Source organism: Antechinus flavipes, chromosome 6, assembly GCF_016432865.1.
Source record: "Antechinus flavipes isolate AdamAnt ecotype Samford, QLD, Australia chromosome 6, AdamAnt_v2, whole genome shotgun sequence".
Classification (NCBI taxonomy): domain Eukaryota; kingdom Metazoa; phylum Chordata; class Mammalia; order Dasyuromorphia; family Dasyuridae; genus Antechinus; species Antechinus flavipes.
Window position 1 is genome coordinate 193512206 of NC_067403.1, and position 18313 is coordinate 193530518.

The 18313-nt window shown below is 33.9% G+C and overlaps 1 protein-coding gene across 1 annotated transcript in view; it reads right to left on the reverse strand.

Annotated features, from left to right (window-relative positions):
- The window catches only part of HTT (huntingtin), a 214398-nt gene that overhangs the window by 33039 nt on the left and 163046 nt on the right, over positions 1-18313 (reverse strand). Inside the window, exons 52-57 of the mRNA XM_051965781.1 lie at positions 13456-13643; positions 12506-12632; positions 12082-12182; positions 10208-10362; positions 8891-9030; positions 7392-7474 (exon numbers count right to left, since the gene is read on the reverse strand). Of these exons, the coding sequence (XP_051821741.1) occupies positions 7392-7474; positions 8891-9030; positions 10208-10362; positions 12082-12182; positions 12506-12632; positions 13456-13643 (794 nt within the window). The remainder of the gene's footprint in view (positions 1-7391; positions 7475-8890; positions 9031-10207; positions 10363-12081; positions 12183-12505; positions 12633-13455; positions 13644-18313) is intronic.

The following is an 18313-nucleotide window of genomic DNA, read 5'->3' on the forward strand; positions in this document are numbered from 1 at the left end:
AGCCCAGAGGGTGCTGGATCAGGTCTCAGGAACCCCAGACACAATGGGGGTTTGACAGCTGAGCAGCGGAAGACAAGCTCAGCTGTGCTAACCAGATATGGTCCCGGGCCACAGGGAGCAGCAGAGGGGCCAGGAGAGCTGAGTCCTTGGTTTCAATTCCAGATCAGAGAAGAGAGCTGAAATTTGCAGCCCCAGGAGGGATGGCAGAGAGCAAGAGCATTGCAGGACAGTGCTGCTGGGGGCTCCAGCTGTGGCAGGGGCAAGAAGAGTACCCAAGATTGGCCCCCAAACAGTGCTTAAAATTATATAATGCCTAAAAGTCTAAGCCATGATCCCTCATACCTTGGGACTAGTCCCTGATTATAATAAGTTGCTAAAATAATAAAAATAAATGATAATGATGATAATAATATAATAAGAAATAATTATAATATAATAAACATATAAATATAATAATAATACAATTAAAAAAAGAAAAGGAGAAAGAACCTGGCCAGTATGGAAACAGAAGATTTGGGTTCATAATCAAAAAAAGGACAGTGATGTTAAAAGCTATTCCAATGTTCAAGAAAAATGTCAGATGGTCATAAGCCTAAACAGAGTTTTTGGAAGAACTTTAAAAATCAAATAAAGAGAGGCTGAAGAAAACCAAGTAACTTATGAAAAAAAAAAAGAGATCCCAAAAACTTAGAGGAGAAACTAACTTCTTAAAAAGCAGACCTGGGCAAGGAAAAGCTAATGACATTAAAAGACACCAAGAAATAATAAAACACAATAGTAAGAATTAATAAATAGAAGAGAATGTGAAACATCTTTTTTAGCAAAACAATTGAACAATAGTATAGACAGAGATAGATTTAAGAAGGGTTGGCCTACCTGAAAACTATGATTTTAAAAAAAAGTTTGGAAACAGCATTATAAAAATTATTAAGGAAAATTGACTTGAAGCTCTAGAATGAGAAAATAAAACAAAAAAAAAAATTGAAAACTCACAGAAACATCACAGCCAAGTTTCAAAGTTCCTAGGTTGAAAAGTAAATACTACAAACAATGAGGGAAAAAAAAATCTATATAAATATTGTGGAGCTACAATCCACATAACACAAGATTTAGCAAGTTCTATGTTGAAAGACCAAAGCATTTGGAGCATTATATTTTGAAGAGCAAAACAGCTGGGTCTCTAACTAAAAATAACTTACCCAGCAAAGCTGAGTGGGGAAAAAAGGGGATATTAATGAATTGAAAGACTTTCAAGTATTTGTGGCAAAAAGACCAAAACTCAATGGAAATTCTGACATATAAGATCTAGAAGAAATATAAGACAAACACTAAAAATAATTATAAGGGACTCAATAAGGTCAAACTGTTTACTTCTTATATGGGAAAATTATGTCTGTACTATTAAAAATATTATAAGTTGGGTAGTTTAAAACAGCATACATACATGTATGAGGTTAAGTATGATGTGATGATTCTAAAAAATAAAACTGAGTAAGGAGAGGTAAAATTATGCTTATGATTATTTATCTCACACAAAGGATGCATGGATGGAAGAACTGTTACAATGTGAGCAGACGGAAGGAGAGCTGATAGTGTTGGAACCTTATTCTCATCAGAACTAAGTTAAAGAGGGAAGAATTGAAAAGACTTCAATGTTTACAATGAAATAAGAGGGTAAGAAGAAAGGATACCTGAAGGACTTTTAGAAGGAGTTATAAATCAAAAAGTTGGAGAATGGAAGGAGAGAAAAAGAGAGGGATTTTTAGAGGGGGGTTAGATTAAGAAATAGAAGAGTAAGGGGAGATGATAAGGAAGGAAATCTTAAAGATGTGGATAAGGGAGGTAATGATATACAATTAGTAATAATGTAAATGGGATTAACTCACCCATAAAATGGAAATGAATAGTAGAATGGATTAAAAACCAGGATCCAACAAATTAACTTACTTGTTACACTTCAGCTAAAGATTTAAAAAAAAAAAAAAAGCAGAGATAGCAATCATGATGTTGGATAAAGTCATAGCCTGAATAAATTTAATTAAAAGTGATGAATAGAGAAACTACACAATGATAAAAGTTGTCATGGAAAATGAAGTAATAGAACTAAACTTACATGCATTAAATGCTATAGCATCTAAATTTTTAAAGGTCAAATTAAATGAATTACAAGTGAAAATAGAAAGTAATAGAAAGTAAAAGAAATAGAAATAGAAAGAAAATAGAAAGATACAACAGTGGGGGACCTTAACCTTCTCCTCTCAGAACTAGATAAATACAACAACAAAAAAAATAAGAAAGAAGTTAAGCAGGTGAACAAAATCTAGATATAATATATATGTGAAGAGAAATGAGCAGCAATAGGAGTAAATACATCTTTTTTTCTCAGTGGTCCATAGTACCTTTATAAAAACTGACCATACATAAGGGTATAAAAACTTTAAAACTGGGAAAAATTTTTAAACATAGTTTTTCAAATAAAAGTTCATATCTTAAAATATATTAAAGAACTTTGTCAAATTTATAATATAAGTCATTTCCCAAATGATAAATGGTCAAAGGATATGAAGAGTTTTTAAGAAATCAAAACTTTATAGTTATAAAAATGTTTTAAATCACTATTGATTACAAAACTGCAAATTAAAACAACTTTGAGATATCATTTTACACCTATCAGATTGGCTAAAATGATAGAAAGGAAAAAAGTGACAAATGTTGAAGAGGGTATGAAAAAACTTGGACAATTCATTTACTACACACACACACACACACACACACACACATTTTTGTAATGGTAGCCTTTTCTAGGGCAGGAGAGGGAGGGAGGGAGAAAAGAAGGAAGCACAAAAAAGCAAAGCAGCTTTGAAAATATATAGTACTTTATTATATAATTTTCAAAAAAATGGAAACTGTGAAATAGAAATTCACAGTTTTATAACAAATCATCTTTTTATGTTGTTCTGTGTACATAGAGATGTTCTTTTTTTTTTTTTTTGTCCTTTAGAATTTAAGTTCAAAATGAATAAAAAATTAAAATTAAAAAATGTATATTTCCTCTCTCCACCTTTCCCAGAACATAGTTACTGAGTATGGATTTACAGGACTTAAGACAATAAAAATTCATGACTTTCTATGATAATGCTAAATTACCTGAGGAAAAAGAGGCTGAGAGGGAGTTAATCGTGGTTAATCGGGAGTTGTTGTTGTTACTGTTTTTGTGGAGTCATTTCAGTCTGACTCTTTGTAAACCCCTTTGGGGTTTTCTTTGCAAAGATACTGGAGTGGTTGATCATTTTCTTCTTATTCATTTTACAGACAGGAAACAGGTGAACAGGGTGAAGTCACTTTCTCAGGGTCACACAGCTAAGTAAGTGTCTGAGACCACATGTGAATTCAAGAAAATGAGTGTTTCTGATTTCAAGTCCATTATTGTATCTACTGTACCAGCTAACTGGTCCTGAGTTAGCAGATGGCAACATAAATGGAAATCAAGAGGCAAAGGGATTCTATGGAAAAGGCATGATTAAAATAGTAGGCCGCTAGGTCCAAACTGAATAGAGAATAAAGCTAAAAACCTGGGAAAGTAGAAATAGGTACTAGAAATCAGTGAAAATTCAAAAGCTCAGAAGGAATAAGAGAGAAAGTAGAAGTGAATTTCAGAGTTCATAATTTTAGAGGTAGAACACATTTAGTTGATGAGATGGATACAAAGTATGACCGTGCTGATGGGTGAGTCAGTCAGTCAATAAACATTGATCAAGCACATATACTGCCAGGCAATATGCTAAACTGCTGAAAATAGAAAGAAAGGCAAAAAACAGTTTCTGTCTTTGAGGAACTCATAATTCAATGGAGGAGACAACATGCAAACAGATATGTGCTAACAAAGTTGTATATAGAATAAACAGGAAATAACTGACAGCAGGAAGACATTAGCTTTAAGAGGGATAAGGAAGTGTTTCCTGAGGAGGGTGAGATTTTAGCTAGCCTTGAAGTCAAGAGGCAGAGATGAGGAGGGACATTTCCAGGCACGGAGGACACTATGATTTAGTAACTAAGTTGAAAAAAAATACTTAAGTCCAAAGGCCTTTATGTTCTCCTGGTTCCAATAATCTATTAACTACCTGGTTCTATGCTAAGTACAAAAGGCATAGTTTGAGAACACACCTGGAGGACAGGAAGATCCCAGTTTACATCTTCCCCAACTCCTCACATAATAGCCAGATGACTCTAGGACAGCCACTTAATTTGGGTACCCTCAGCAACCCACTAATTCTATGAGTTGCAGAAAAAGTTTAAACTTTTCTCTTGGAAGATCTACAGACTAATAAATCACAGATCTAATTACTATATTAAAGTCTTTTTGAACAAAACTTTTTTCTTGGGCCTTCAACTTGAAAAGAAATAGTTCTAAATTTAAAAAATACCAACAACCTTAACAATTTAATTTTCAAGATGATACCACTTATTCAGAAAATGGCATGATGTCTAAAGCCCCTTCCAGCTTTTAGTTCTAAGATCCTATTATTTCTTAAACTAATGATCCATCAATAACTATACCAAAATCTCTAAGATGAATTATATAGTAAGCTCTGATAATTTTATTTCCAGTAGACTCTCATTCTGGTTCCAAATGCAAAGCTTTCTTCACTAGTTATGAGGAAAATATTTGAGTTTAAATTTGGAACTTTAAGGGATTAAAAAATTAATTAATCAATTCAATCTCCTTGTTTTAACATTTTTAAAAGTTGTATTGACTATGTCTTCTGTATTTTACACCACAATCAGCTCATCCCACTACTATATCCAGTAAAACCCATCCTTTTAAGAAAGAAAAGAAAGAGATAAAACAAAACTGATGGACACCAGTATGTGCATTGTTCGGGGTCTGCAGTCCGAGTGGCCACCCCCACTTTTTTCAGGGGGGAATGAGCCTTACTTTACAGATGAGGAAACAGAACTCCAGTCAGGAGAGATGACTTGCCTAAAATCACAGAGCATGTTAGAGGGCACAAGGGGACTAGCATTGGTTCATAATCATTTAAAAGAAATATTGACTTCTTTCATTAAGGGGGAGAATGTGCTGACTCTTGATGCCTCTAGAATACACAGGGTTTTAAAAGTGTCTGTTATCTGAAGATTTTATCGTGTTGTTTTCCAAAACATCCTCTTTGGCCACCTTGGATTCTAAAGAAAAACTACAGAACCCAAAATGACTGGGGTAGATAGGGAAACACGTAATTCTTATTGCTGAAGGATGATGAAAAACACCAGGCTCATTCAAGCTTTAGGGGACAATGTGTTTGTAACAGCAGTTTGTCAAACACACTCCCAATGAATCAAGGCACAGTGCAGTGTTAGCAAAGGAAGAAAAGGCAACTTCCCAGTATATCCAGCTTTATTTTCTTTAACTTTTATTTACAAAAAAGTTGATACTTGTCAAAATGAATGCAGTGTTAACTTTCCTGCCTAATTCACTTAAATTCAAAGCAAGTGGTTAAAAAAAATAGTAAAAATGTTCATATGTTCTATGTTATTTTAAGTATTTTTTTGACAGCCCAAAAGTTTACTTAGAAAATCTTAGTGAATCCACAAAGAATCAAATTGAGACAACAAAGATAACTTCAATAAAGTGGGAGTATACAAAATAAATCAAAAAAGGAAATAGCACTTCTAAAGCAATAACAAATTCTAGGGGGGAAAAAAAGAAAGTTCCATTCTGGATAACAGCAGCAGCAAAACTTCATAAAATTCTTTTGAGCCAATTTTCTTTTTTTTTATATTTACAAATAAACTTTTTGTTTTATTTTTGTTGTTTAGTCATTGTCATATCCAACTCTTTATGAGCCCTTGCACCAAAGTATACCAGGCTCTTCCATTCTCGAATACCTCAAGACACGATTTACCTATCTATGGTGCCATCATGAGTTTTGATTTGCTAAAAAGAAAAGTACTATGGGTTGCAGTCCTGTTCCATGATTTGTCCTTACCAGTTCCACCAATATGCTTATGACACTCGCTCCAATTATGTTATTTGACGATGCTTGTTATGGTATTTGTATAATTGTTTGCAATCCAATTTTGCTCACTAATATGCGTGTAAATGCACACACGAAATAAATGTATGTACTAATGTCTTTATTGCTATTTGAAAGGCAAACACATTTTTAATTGCCAAAAGTTACCTGCTAAAAAATTAATAAACACAAAAATGCAACTAATTCAAAAATCAATAATTTTTAAATTCCAACATTTACTAAGGCCTCTGATGTACACAGGACATAGCAGTCTCCATTCCCATCCCTGTACTTGTTGCTGTCCTCAGACCTTCTTCTTCCTTATCTCACTCTCCTCCTAACCACCATTATATTATTTTCTTTTTCCCGGTAGGACTTGAAGCTATGACATGGCAGCCAAAAATGCTAATCAGAATCATTGTGGACACTTCTACATGGCCCCATTTACAAAGGTAGTGGAGAACATCTGAACTCATTTGTCATTGGGAGCATTGTAAGGAGGGGTGGGGTGGACCCCAGAAGGCAGGTTGTAATTATTTAACAACAATCAACAAAAGAAGGACATAGAGTAAGCATTCCAAAGTAGAAGTCACCGGTGGATTTAGGAGGGAGAGGGAATACTCTCTGAGGCATTAGGCAGTCTGTACAGGCCTAAACAAAGAACTAGGACCACAGGGTATAATTTATAGGAAGGAACTTTTAGCACAATGTAAAAAACTCTGTAAAAATTTAAGTTGTCTAAAAATAGAATGCATTCTCTTCATACAGAGGCTAGATAATCCTCTTCAGGGGCACTATAGAAGGAATTCCTCTATTAGACAGAGGTGCAGGTTAAATGAGGCCCCTTGCAATTTTTTATGAAAAATACTTGAAAAAACAGAACAGGTTTACTCATAGACAAATTTTTCTGAGTGAAAATTCAGTTTTTTAAGAAAGGAAATAAACATCTAGGTCGTAAAGTAATGGACCTTCCATATTAAAAGATATGCTTATCTGGTTCATTTTTTATGTTTATGTTTATAGTTTAATGTTAATGAAATTAAAGTTTGATTACAGACAACAAAGTTATAGACAATGAGGTAGACAGTACATAGCATACTGAAGGTGAAGTCTGGAAGACCTAAGTTTAAATCCCAGACCCAACACCTGTGTGATCCTGGGCAGTTTTCTCACCTGCAAAATGAGGATAAATATAACAGTACCTACCCCTAAAGGTTATTGTAAGGAGCAAATGAAATTATATAATACAGAATTTTACAAACTTAAAGTGATTTTATAATGCAACCTATTAATATTGTTGCTTTTATTGTCATTATTAGTTGGAGAGAAAAAAAAAGAGAAAAAAAAATTGAATTTATGGTATGGATGTCAACTAACCTGTCCTAGATTATAACTCATGTTCCCCATTTCTCGTTCAGTGTTGATCTGCAGCAGAAGTTTTTCATGGCTGATAAGAGTACCTAAAAAAAAAATTCATTATCTTCTTCTAGCTTTTCTGCTTAACACATAACAGATTCAATCTGAAATAACATTTCAATATAATCATTCATATGTATCAATTCTAGATACTTAAAACACTGAATATATATATTATGTGATTATACAGTTCCTCTCTTCTCTGGGAGAGTATGTAAATAATATATATGATTAATCCGATTCCTTTGAAATCTTTGATAACTATCAGGTTAGAAGAGAAATGGAATCAGAGCATGGAGAAGAATGAAGAAAAGCAATAATGATTTATTGCCTACTCATTTCTCAGATGTATAAATGACACCGCTTCCCAAAGCTGACAAGAAAAATAGAAAATCATTTTCATTGATTTTGGTCAATATAATTTAGCCTTTCCCTTTTCTCTCATCTATGTCTGACTCTAAGTGGTTTAAAAGCAGTTTGGTTGCTCTATCATCAGTCCTTTAGGCTCTGATTTCTTCTTGCAACATTGAGTCCGCCTATGTCAACCTAAGTTTATCCCCCGTCCACTACCCACCTTGATTTCTTTCCTTCTGCAATTGTAAAATTTGAGAAATCATAGTTGATAACATGTTACAGAATGCTATAAATATAGCACTTTATAAACCTTGAAACATTTAAAAAACATATTTATTCCTTTATTATTATTTTGAGTTATTCCAAATTTACAAATTTCTGAGTTACTCTAAATTTACAAAATTTAAACACACACTCTATATTCAAAGATAAGCACATATCATGGTAAATGGTCAGCGAACTACTTAATCTTAGCCACATGATAGGCAAAGTGAAGATAATGTTCAGTAGTCATTAAGTTTTTGATCATGAGGTGCTGTAATAGGGTTAGCAAGTCTCTGGTATTTGTCCCATTACAATCATAAAAAGTGTACATGCATGTGTGTGTATTAGGAATACACATATTCTGTATTTGTATGTGTCTGTGTGTATAGAAGTGTGTGTATATAGATCTCTCTCACTACATATGGATATATATGCATACACATGCATATGTGTCAGTATATAAATATACACATATGGTATCCCAAAGTTTTAAGCACTATAATGAGGGTTTTGGAACACCATGGAGGCAGGGGTAGAGTAGGTGGGTAGGAGTGTATGTATATTCACTATTTACAAAATAATCTTTGCAAAGCCAGATTTCAAGCATAAAGGAAATCTTGGCTTATGTGTGATTAAGCAATATTTCTGAATTAATGGTAGTGAAGAGTTATTTATTATTTCTGATGGGCCACTCTTAGAATTTCTATGCAGAAGAGTCTTGTAGCTAATGTTTTTCAGTCACAGAGGAAATTATTAGGTTTAACACTTGCAAAACTTTAATAAATACAGCTAGTAAGAAATTACAGTGGTCACACAGAGAAATAGATTTATTATACACATACCTGACATAGCTGGAGACAGAGATGGGACAGGATCCCAAGCCTGGTACAAGTGATGTGTGGGAATGTTGTCTCTCTTTGAAACCATTGCTTGAATTTCTTGTTCAACAATTCCCCTAATAACACTCAGTTTCCTCCCAAACCTAAAAGAATTTTTTAGCATCAAGATTAGCCATTATTTTATTTCCCCTAAATAGAAATGAAAACATGCAAAGTTTCTTTGAACTTTTACCTATTCCTACCGACTTTATCCCTCACCTTCAGAGCCAAAAGTAATCTATTTCCTTGAAATTTCATGCTAGTATGATAAAAATAAATAAATAAATAAACAAACAAACAAATAAATAAAGCCTGGGTTTTAAAAGCAAAAAAACATAAAAAGAAACATGGAGCTAGCCATATGAAAATATTTATAGCTACATTATTCATTAGAGCAAAAACCTGGAGGAAAACTTTATTCTCCAACAACTGTAAAAATGCTGAATAATTATGGTAAAAAAGCTAAAATATTATGGCAAATAAGTGTAATAGAATATCATGGTGAGTATAAATAAAGAAAATAAGGAAACCTATATTAGATAATACAAAGAGAAATCATCAAAATCAGTATGCGTGCAGCAGAATTGTGTAATACTGACAACTATTTTTAATAAGAGAAGAAAAAAAAAGAAAAAAGGAAAGCCAATCAATGGTGGGAGAACTAAAAAAGAAAACCACTATATGTCTTGTCTCACTTATGAATATGTTTCCTTATGATAGGGATAATATTATTTTTCATTCTTTTTATCATGTTTGGTACTGGAGATACAAAGTATATGCTGAAAGTTGGGGTAAGGTTTTGACCCATGCATTGCCAATTACTTGTTTTTATGAACAATTATTAAGTTTACGATTTAAAAAAAAATAAAAAAAATAACCCACCCAGACTTTAAATATAAACTGTAAAAATTCTCATCTCTATGGTTTTTTTAAGGTTTAGAAATGCCTTTCCCACAGTAACCCTGTAAAGTACTTATTATTTGCATTAAAGATAAGGAAGCAGAAGTTCAGAGAAGTTGTAAGATCTGCCCTTGATCATAGGAGGCTGTGAGATAAAAGAACAATGAGGAGGGCCAGCATGCAAATTTCAGCTCTGTTCTTTATCACCTGTGCCACCTCAGGTAAACCCTTTAAAGGACCCTGCAGGTAGATGAGAGGGCTGGCCCAGGTGATCCTTCTAATCCCTCTTGTACCCCAATTCCCAGTCCTAGGATGAGAACAGCGATATTTCTACCAGTTTGCCTGGCCTCACCTCTCCCCTGTTCCAGGGGCTCTCAGTACCTTGTATCCAGGGCTTTAAGGGCTTTGTTCCGGGGCTGTTGCTCCAAACAGCTCACAGCGGGATTGCCTGCGACAGGAAGGGTCATTGCACTCAGCACCAAGGATGTGATAGCTTGAACTGCAAGAACATTGATCTGGGTCCTCTCAGTATCTTCCTGTAAAAGAAGGAGTCTGTGTTATAAATGAAGACAAAGGAGAGACTAAGACATGCTTGCCTTGAAAACAGGAACATCAAGGAATTCTGGGATCTGACTACAATGATGTGACTCAGAACAGTGATTGTCCAGGACTCCTTCACATGTCTGGGGGCTTTTTTTTTCAAAAGCTTATTTTTATGTAGGTGTTACCTATTGATACTTATCCTATTAGAAATTAAAATGTCTTAGTATTATTATGAAGAATTCTTACTTTATAAACCCCTTTAAAAGGATCTCAGAGTCCCCTAGTGGTCTTTGAACTATACTTAGAAGAAAAGAACAATCTCACTGTGAAAGGGTAAGATTTATTTTTATTTTGTCCAAGTAAGAACAGGACATCACAATTAAGCTTCCACTTATATACAACCCCATTTAATAACTATCTCTATTTTTCAGAGCGAAGATTGCTCAAGTATGACAAAATGTAAAATAGCCTTTACAGGTACTATTCCCTCATTACTAAACATGCTTTTATTGGGTTTCTCTGTTTAATTATTAATCTACATAACTAAAATCAGAGATGCCAGGATAGGCTTGGATATGTCTATACACTGCAATATTTTATTTTTTCATCTTTAATTATATTTAAGTTTCCCCATTTTAATACCTTTTTGCTTTGCCTGACTACAGTCTTAGAAACTGACTCAGAATACTATAATTTCTGATAATGGTATTCTTCTGCTCAAAACCTTTCATTAATTCCTAACTGCCTATCAAATAATCATGACTCCTTATTTTGACATTTAGGACCCTTCACAATAGGGCAACATCCATCCTTTTCTGATTTTTTCATACTTGCACATAATCAATACTTCAATGCACTGACTTTCTGATATTTACTACTTGTTGGCCTTTGTTAAAGCTGCTCTGCATGCCTTCTTATCCCCTAACTATAACTTAACTAAAATCCTCTCTAATCGTTCAAATCTACCAGTAAAGATCTCTCTCAAAGACCATTTTCTATATGGATCATTTCCTTATCCCCCAATCAAAAGTTGCTCTTTCCTTTCTCAAACTCTAAAAGTATCATTTGTACATTTCTCATACACTTCATGCATTCTTACTAGTAGTACATTTAAGATTCTCTGCATATATGTTACATCCCCATACTAGACTACAGGCTCCATGAAGGTAGAGACCAGCAAACATGAATATCTATTATGTCTTCTAAAAACATCAAATACAGTACATTGCACATAACAGATGCTTAAACATGTTAAATTTCATAGACACAGTTAGGAAGTTTAATGACTTGTGAAAAGTAAACCATAGAAGTATTTTCTTAACTTTTTTCTAACTGATCTTCATTATCATAATAACTTCTATACAATTCTCATTTTGAACAATATGCAAAACTCAGAGATGTGAATATGCAGAACAATATTAACATCTTTATGATTTCTATAACATTTTAAAATCTTTAATTTCAGTGGTATTGCATGAAGAATGAATGGGATTGACCATATTCCTCCAATGTGCATATTTATAATACAAACGGAGAAATTATCTGCTCATTTTAGAAACTGAGTAATATCATCAAAAACACAGCTTTATGCTTCCTGCCAATATTTATTAAAACATTTATAATTTTGAATATCTATCAAACTTTAACTTAAAAACAAACTCAAAGTCAAGAATCATATTTATGTAATGGAGATAGCTTCTCTGTAGCCTTACTTCCTGTTGACTTTCTTCCTGATCCATCACAATAGGCTGAGTTACAAGGACACCAAGGAGAGTAGCCCAGGTTTCTTCAAACTGCGTACGACTTGTCCAACCTAAAAATGTTAAAAGCAGAATTTTATACAACTAATAAACTCAAGCTAAATTAATTAACCCTAAGTGAAGGAACGTTCAGGTTTCATATACAAAAGGGAATATTATAAGAAATTAGGAATTATTTTTTTGAGCACTTAATATAATAATCCATCCATAGTAGAAGACCAATAAATACTTGCTAAATTAATTCTTACCTATGGAAAACTGTAAAAAGAAAAACTATGTTACAAAATATGAATCAATGTGTCTCATTTCTGCTCCTATTCTTGAAAATCAAAATTATCTCATCATTTTAATCAAAATGTTTTACCAAGATACATACCTAAGGTATTAATACGATAGATGAACTCTTTAAAGATCTCCTTTTCTTGAAGAAATTCTACAGGTATTTCAGGAAGTGTTGTGCCAAAATCTCCTCCGGGTTTAGGTGACCATCCTAATTTCCATACCTGTTGGAATACATGAAATAAAATTATCTTATAAAACTGTTGCTGCTTTTCGCAGAGAGAACAGAAGAACTCAGAGGGTTTGAGATTTCAATAATGATAATCAAGTCTTGATAAAACCTACTTGTGTTCTTGATGGATAAATTATATCAAGCTAGGTTAACACTACCTAATCTACTAGGCTCAGTTCTATTGGCATACCTGCCCTAAATTTATAAAGCATTTATGTCACTACACCATGAAATTTAGCAACATTAATAATTCAAATAACTTTAACACATGTTTATTAAGCACCTAAAATGTGACTATATACCTGAATTAGTCAAAGGGGATAAAAAAATTCAAATGAAACACATTCCTTTCCCTAAAGATGATGACATTCCAATAAGAAGATACATATAATACAAGTGAAGAGTACATATATGAGTTCCAAATATACTGAATGATATAAGAAATTTAAGATGATGGAGAATGTGCCTACAGTTGGGAAAATCAGAAGATATAAGGGAGGAGATGGCACCTGAAGTGGGCTTTAAAAACAAATTATATTTGCATTTTGATTTGTAGCTTCTAAAGCATTAACTACAAAACAACCCAATGAAGTAAAGGAGTCTTGGGATCAGGGAAACGAACAAGCATTTGTTAAGATTAAAGGCCTGTGGTTTACTAGGTTTGTGCTAAATGTTTTACCAACATTATCTCATTTAATCCTCACAACAAACCCAGGAGGTTCAGTGCTGTTACTATTCAGTTGAGGAAACTGCCACAAAACTTCAAAATACATGATATTGTACTCCCATGGAAGTGGAAAACAGACTTTACTCACCAACGGAGGCACTCTAGTATAGCTATTGACCAGTGGCAGCCTAGCAAGGCTGATGATAATGTTTTTCAGTACAGGAGTAAGGAAAGCTGGAATTCCACTGTTTCTCTTGTGACCCAAAGCCAACACAGTCTGTAATGCTGCCACCATTTCTGCGATCATTTCACAAGCAGTGGTAATATACTTGGGAACTTAAAGAAAGAAACAAGTACAGTTGGTACAAAACAATTTTATTCACAAATTCATGCATAAGGATGAGAAAAGACATAATTCATTTTCTACTAAGAATGACAGTCTAGCCTATCAACTATCTTATCAGACTTAAGATTTTCAAATCCCACACTAGGAAACAAGCTAAGTAGTAGCAGCAATACAGTAAAATAATATTTGGTAACAAATATTTAGAACAGCAAGTTTTTCTGTTGGCAAAGAACTGAAAACTAAGTGCCCATCAATTAAGGAGGAAGCAAGTTATAATAAATGGCTGTAATAGAATATTATTATACTGTGAGAAAAAATAATATGATGGATACTTTTGGCATCCACAAATATTCATTTAATTAGGTAAACTGAAATTTATTATGCATTTATCATGTACAAAGCATTATGCTTTAAGCACTGAGGACAGATTCAGAAAAAGGCAAAAACATAGTCTCTGTTTCAAGAGGCTCAAATTCTAAAACAGAAGGAAACATGCAAACAACAAGGTACAAACAAGATTTAAACAAAAGAGAAATTCAAAGCTCACAGGTTAAGAAGAAGATATTGGAAGAAACAAGAAACAACAATTTAAATGTCATGGGGCTACAATAAGGATTATCCAAAACCTAGCAACTACTATGTTAAAGTACTCTAGATGTTTAGAATATTACATTCCACAGAGCAAGAGTTGAGGATATGACTAAGGGTAACTTACCCAGCAAAGTTAAGTATAATCCTGAGTGGATTAAAAAAAAATGGACATTTAATCAACTCAAAGACTTTAGGGTCTTTGTGACAAAAACTTCATTTAAGGGAAAATATGATATAATGCCTAAGAGAAATACAAAGTAAAGATGAAAGAACAATTATAAGGGACTAAATAAAGTCAAATTGTTTATTTCATATATGTGAAAATATTAGCAGTATTTATGATTGTCATCATTATTTGGGTGGTTGGAGAGAAAGATTCTGGGCTGAGCTGAGTAGGATGAAGTGATTCTAAAATAAAACTGTATAGGGAGAGATAAAAAAAGAGTAATTATCTCATAAATGAGGCATAAAGGGAAAAAGCAAGGCAGAAGCAAGGCACCTTTACTAATAGGAAGGTGGGTAGTGCTGGAACTTTATTTTCATTGGAAATTGCTAAAAGGGGAATATATCTATCTCCATATCTATACCTATTTAAATCCAGAAGGCCATAAAAGTCATTAGAATTTAGAAATAAATAAGACAGCAAAGGGAGAAAGTGGGGGGAAAGGCAAAGAGAAGAACTTTAGAGGTTAAGGAATAGGAAGAGGGCAAGGTAGTGGGTAGAGTCAAGCAGAAGAGTGAGGAAAGAAGAATAATGAGGAAAAATGGGAAAGAGGAAAATACACAAGTAATTGTAGTTCAGAATGTGAATAGGGCGAATTTAACTACACGAACATAAATGTAAAAAAAAAAATTTTATACCAATAAGCTCAAATAACTGAAGTAATTTTATTGTTCATGGGTCAGTAAAGCCAATATCATTTTTAAAATGACAACTTTACTTAATCTATTTATTCACTGTCATCCGAATTAAATTACTAAAAAATTATTTTACTGAGTTAGAAAAAATTATAATAAAGTTCATTTGAAAGATCAAAAGGTCAAGAATTTCAAAGAAAAAAGATGGAAAGTAAATAGATTCAGAAGTAGTAGGACTTAAATTACAAGAAAGAGCTCTGTTGAAGTAGAAAAACAATAATTTTGATTATTTTAAATTAAAATTTTCTTAGATAAAATATATAGAGAATTGACTCTATAAGAAATCAAGCCATTTTCCAATTGATAAGTGGTCAAAGGATATGAACAGATAATTCTCAAATGAAGAAATTGAAACTATTTCTAACCATATGAAAAGATGCTCCAAGTCATTATTAATTAGAGAAATGCAAATTTCTCTAAAGCCAACTCTGAGATACCACTACACACCTGTCAGATTGGCTAGAAAGACAGGGAAAGATAATGACGATTATTGGAAGCAATGTGAGAAAACTGGGACATTGATACATTGTTGGTGGAACTGTGAATACATCCATCAATTCTGGAGAGTGATTGGGAACTATGCTCAAAAAGTTATCAAACTGTGCATATCCTTTGATCCAGCAGTGTTACTACTGGGCTTATATCCCAAAGAGATCTTAAAGGAGGGAAAGGGACCTGTATGTGCAAGAATGTTTGTGGCAGCCCTCTTTGTAGTGGCTAGAAACTGAGAAGTTAGTAGATGACCATCAATTGGAGAATGGCTAAATAAACTGTGGTATATGAATATTATGGAGTATTATTGTTCTGTAAGAAATGACCAGCAGGATGATTTCAGAAAGACCTGGAGAGACTTACACTAACTGATGTTGAGTGAACAGAGGAGGACCAGGAGATCATTATGAAGATCAATTCTGATGGACATGGCTCTTTTCAACAATGAGATGAACCAAATCAGTTCCAATAGAGCCATAATGAATAGAACCAGCTACACCCAGTGAAAGAACTCTGGGAAACGAGTGTGAAGCACTACACAGAATTCCCAATCCCTCTGTTTTTGTCCACCTGCATTTTTGATTTCCTTCACAGGTCAATTATACATTATTTTAAAGTCCAATTCTTCTTGAGAAGCAATATACTTTAATATGTATTGGTCTACCTGCCATCTAGGCGAGGGTGGGGGGAAAGAGGGGGAAATTGGAACAAAAGGTTTTGCAAATGTCAATGCTGAAAAATTATCCATGCATATATCTTGTAAATAAAAAGCTATTAAAAAAATAAAATAAAATTTTCCTGGATAAATAAAACCTATGTAATCAAAAATAGAAGGAATGCAAAAAATTGGAGGAACAGAAACCTTTTATAGACAATCTCTCAGGCAGGATGTGATTAAGCTGGAATAATGCTATGATTGTAGTAAATGATGAGCTGGTCAAATTAGAAAAATCTGGAAAGACTTAAGACTTATAAAGGAAGTTGTCCATCTTCAGAGAAACAGATGACTGGTAGAAATAAGCAAAGTATAGTACATATATGTGTATGAGTATATGTGTGTATATATGTGTGTAAGTTTATAGATATCTATTTATAAGTATATATATCCACACTTAATTTTAGCCTTTGGGGGCAGGGAGGAAGGGAAAGTGAAAAAAATTTAAAAGTACACAGCAGAAAACAAACAAACAAAAAACCAAAAAGGAAGCAAAGAAAAGTTGGGCAGTTATGAAAATGAAGTCATTGTTTTATATTAAATATATTAAATCCTCTCTTATGTCTGGCATGTACATGGCAATTTTTTCCCCCTTTTCCATGTTGTATTTAAGCTTAAAATTAAAAAAAAAATATGTAAAAACGATTTATATAATACATATGGAAGGGACCATCAGGAGGAAGGAGGAGGATAGGGGTTGAGGGCTATATTTCTGGGAAAGACTTCTTGGAGAAGGTGTAAGCTGAATTTGAAGGAGATCTGGGTGGCAGATGGAGAAGGGAGATCTGGTTGGGAGGAGGCTTGAGACATGATCCCTGCCCTTGGAAAATGGACTTTGAGGAGATGAGAGTGCGAATAGACCCAAGGCAGAGGCCTTGAGCATAAGAAAATGCAATAGACCAGTGTGAAGTAAGAAGAGCTTTGTGCCGGGGCAGGGGCAGCTGTGATTGGAGAGAATGAGACAAATAAAAGAGGTAGAGTGAAGGTAGAAAGGAAAAGACTTCTCAACAGACTGAGTATGTGGAGTTATGAGTCTGTGTGACTGGCAGAATGGCAGGGACCCCAATTTTAATAGGAAAGTTGAGAAGAGAAAGAGTTGAATTTGAGATGCACATGTGACATCTGGCTTAAGATGCCAACAAAGCACTGGTGTATCATGCTTGTCTTGCTGACACATTAACTAATTGATATGTAAGGTCAGAGAGCAAAGTGTTCTCTCTTCTAAAAGAAAAAATAAATTACGAAACTGCTTTTTACTGTCCCAGTTAGTGGGAAGAATAAAGTGTAGTTCCTTTAAAAAGTGAGGGAGCTTCAGGGCAAAAACAAAACAGAGTAAGAATAAAGAGGTAAAAGGAAATCATGACATGAGGAAGTCAGACAAGTGTAACATAGAACCTGCAGAGCCACTGGCATGAAATAATACACGTGAGGCTCCTTCCACAGATAGAGAGGAAAAGAGGATGGAACAACATCATACATTCCATGGGAGATCTCCAGGAGCAGGAACAAAAGAAACAATCATTACAGAATAATCCAGAATACTACAAAAAGTGGAAATAAATTGGGAGTTTTGGAAACAAATCATAAGACTAAGAGGCATGATATAATAAACGGTTAAAAATCCCAATTATCCAGGCTTCTGATGGATTCATAAGGAGACTATCACCCAACAAAATGAAAGTTTTAAAAAACCATGAAGTTTTTAAAAAACTAGAGAAAAGAATGGCCATAACCACTGCCAGCGGGAGACTGAAACAAGAAAAAAAGAACAGGCAAAGCTGCCTTATTCCTCTTGACATCTCTCACAGCTAAGGAGAATGAGAATGAACCAAAACACTTAACAAGGAGCTGCCAGGCAAGAGAAGCAGGAGGATACTAAGATGACCTTCTCCTCTACTGGATAAGCTCCATTTATCAGGTTGAGGATGAGCTACACACTCACAG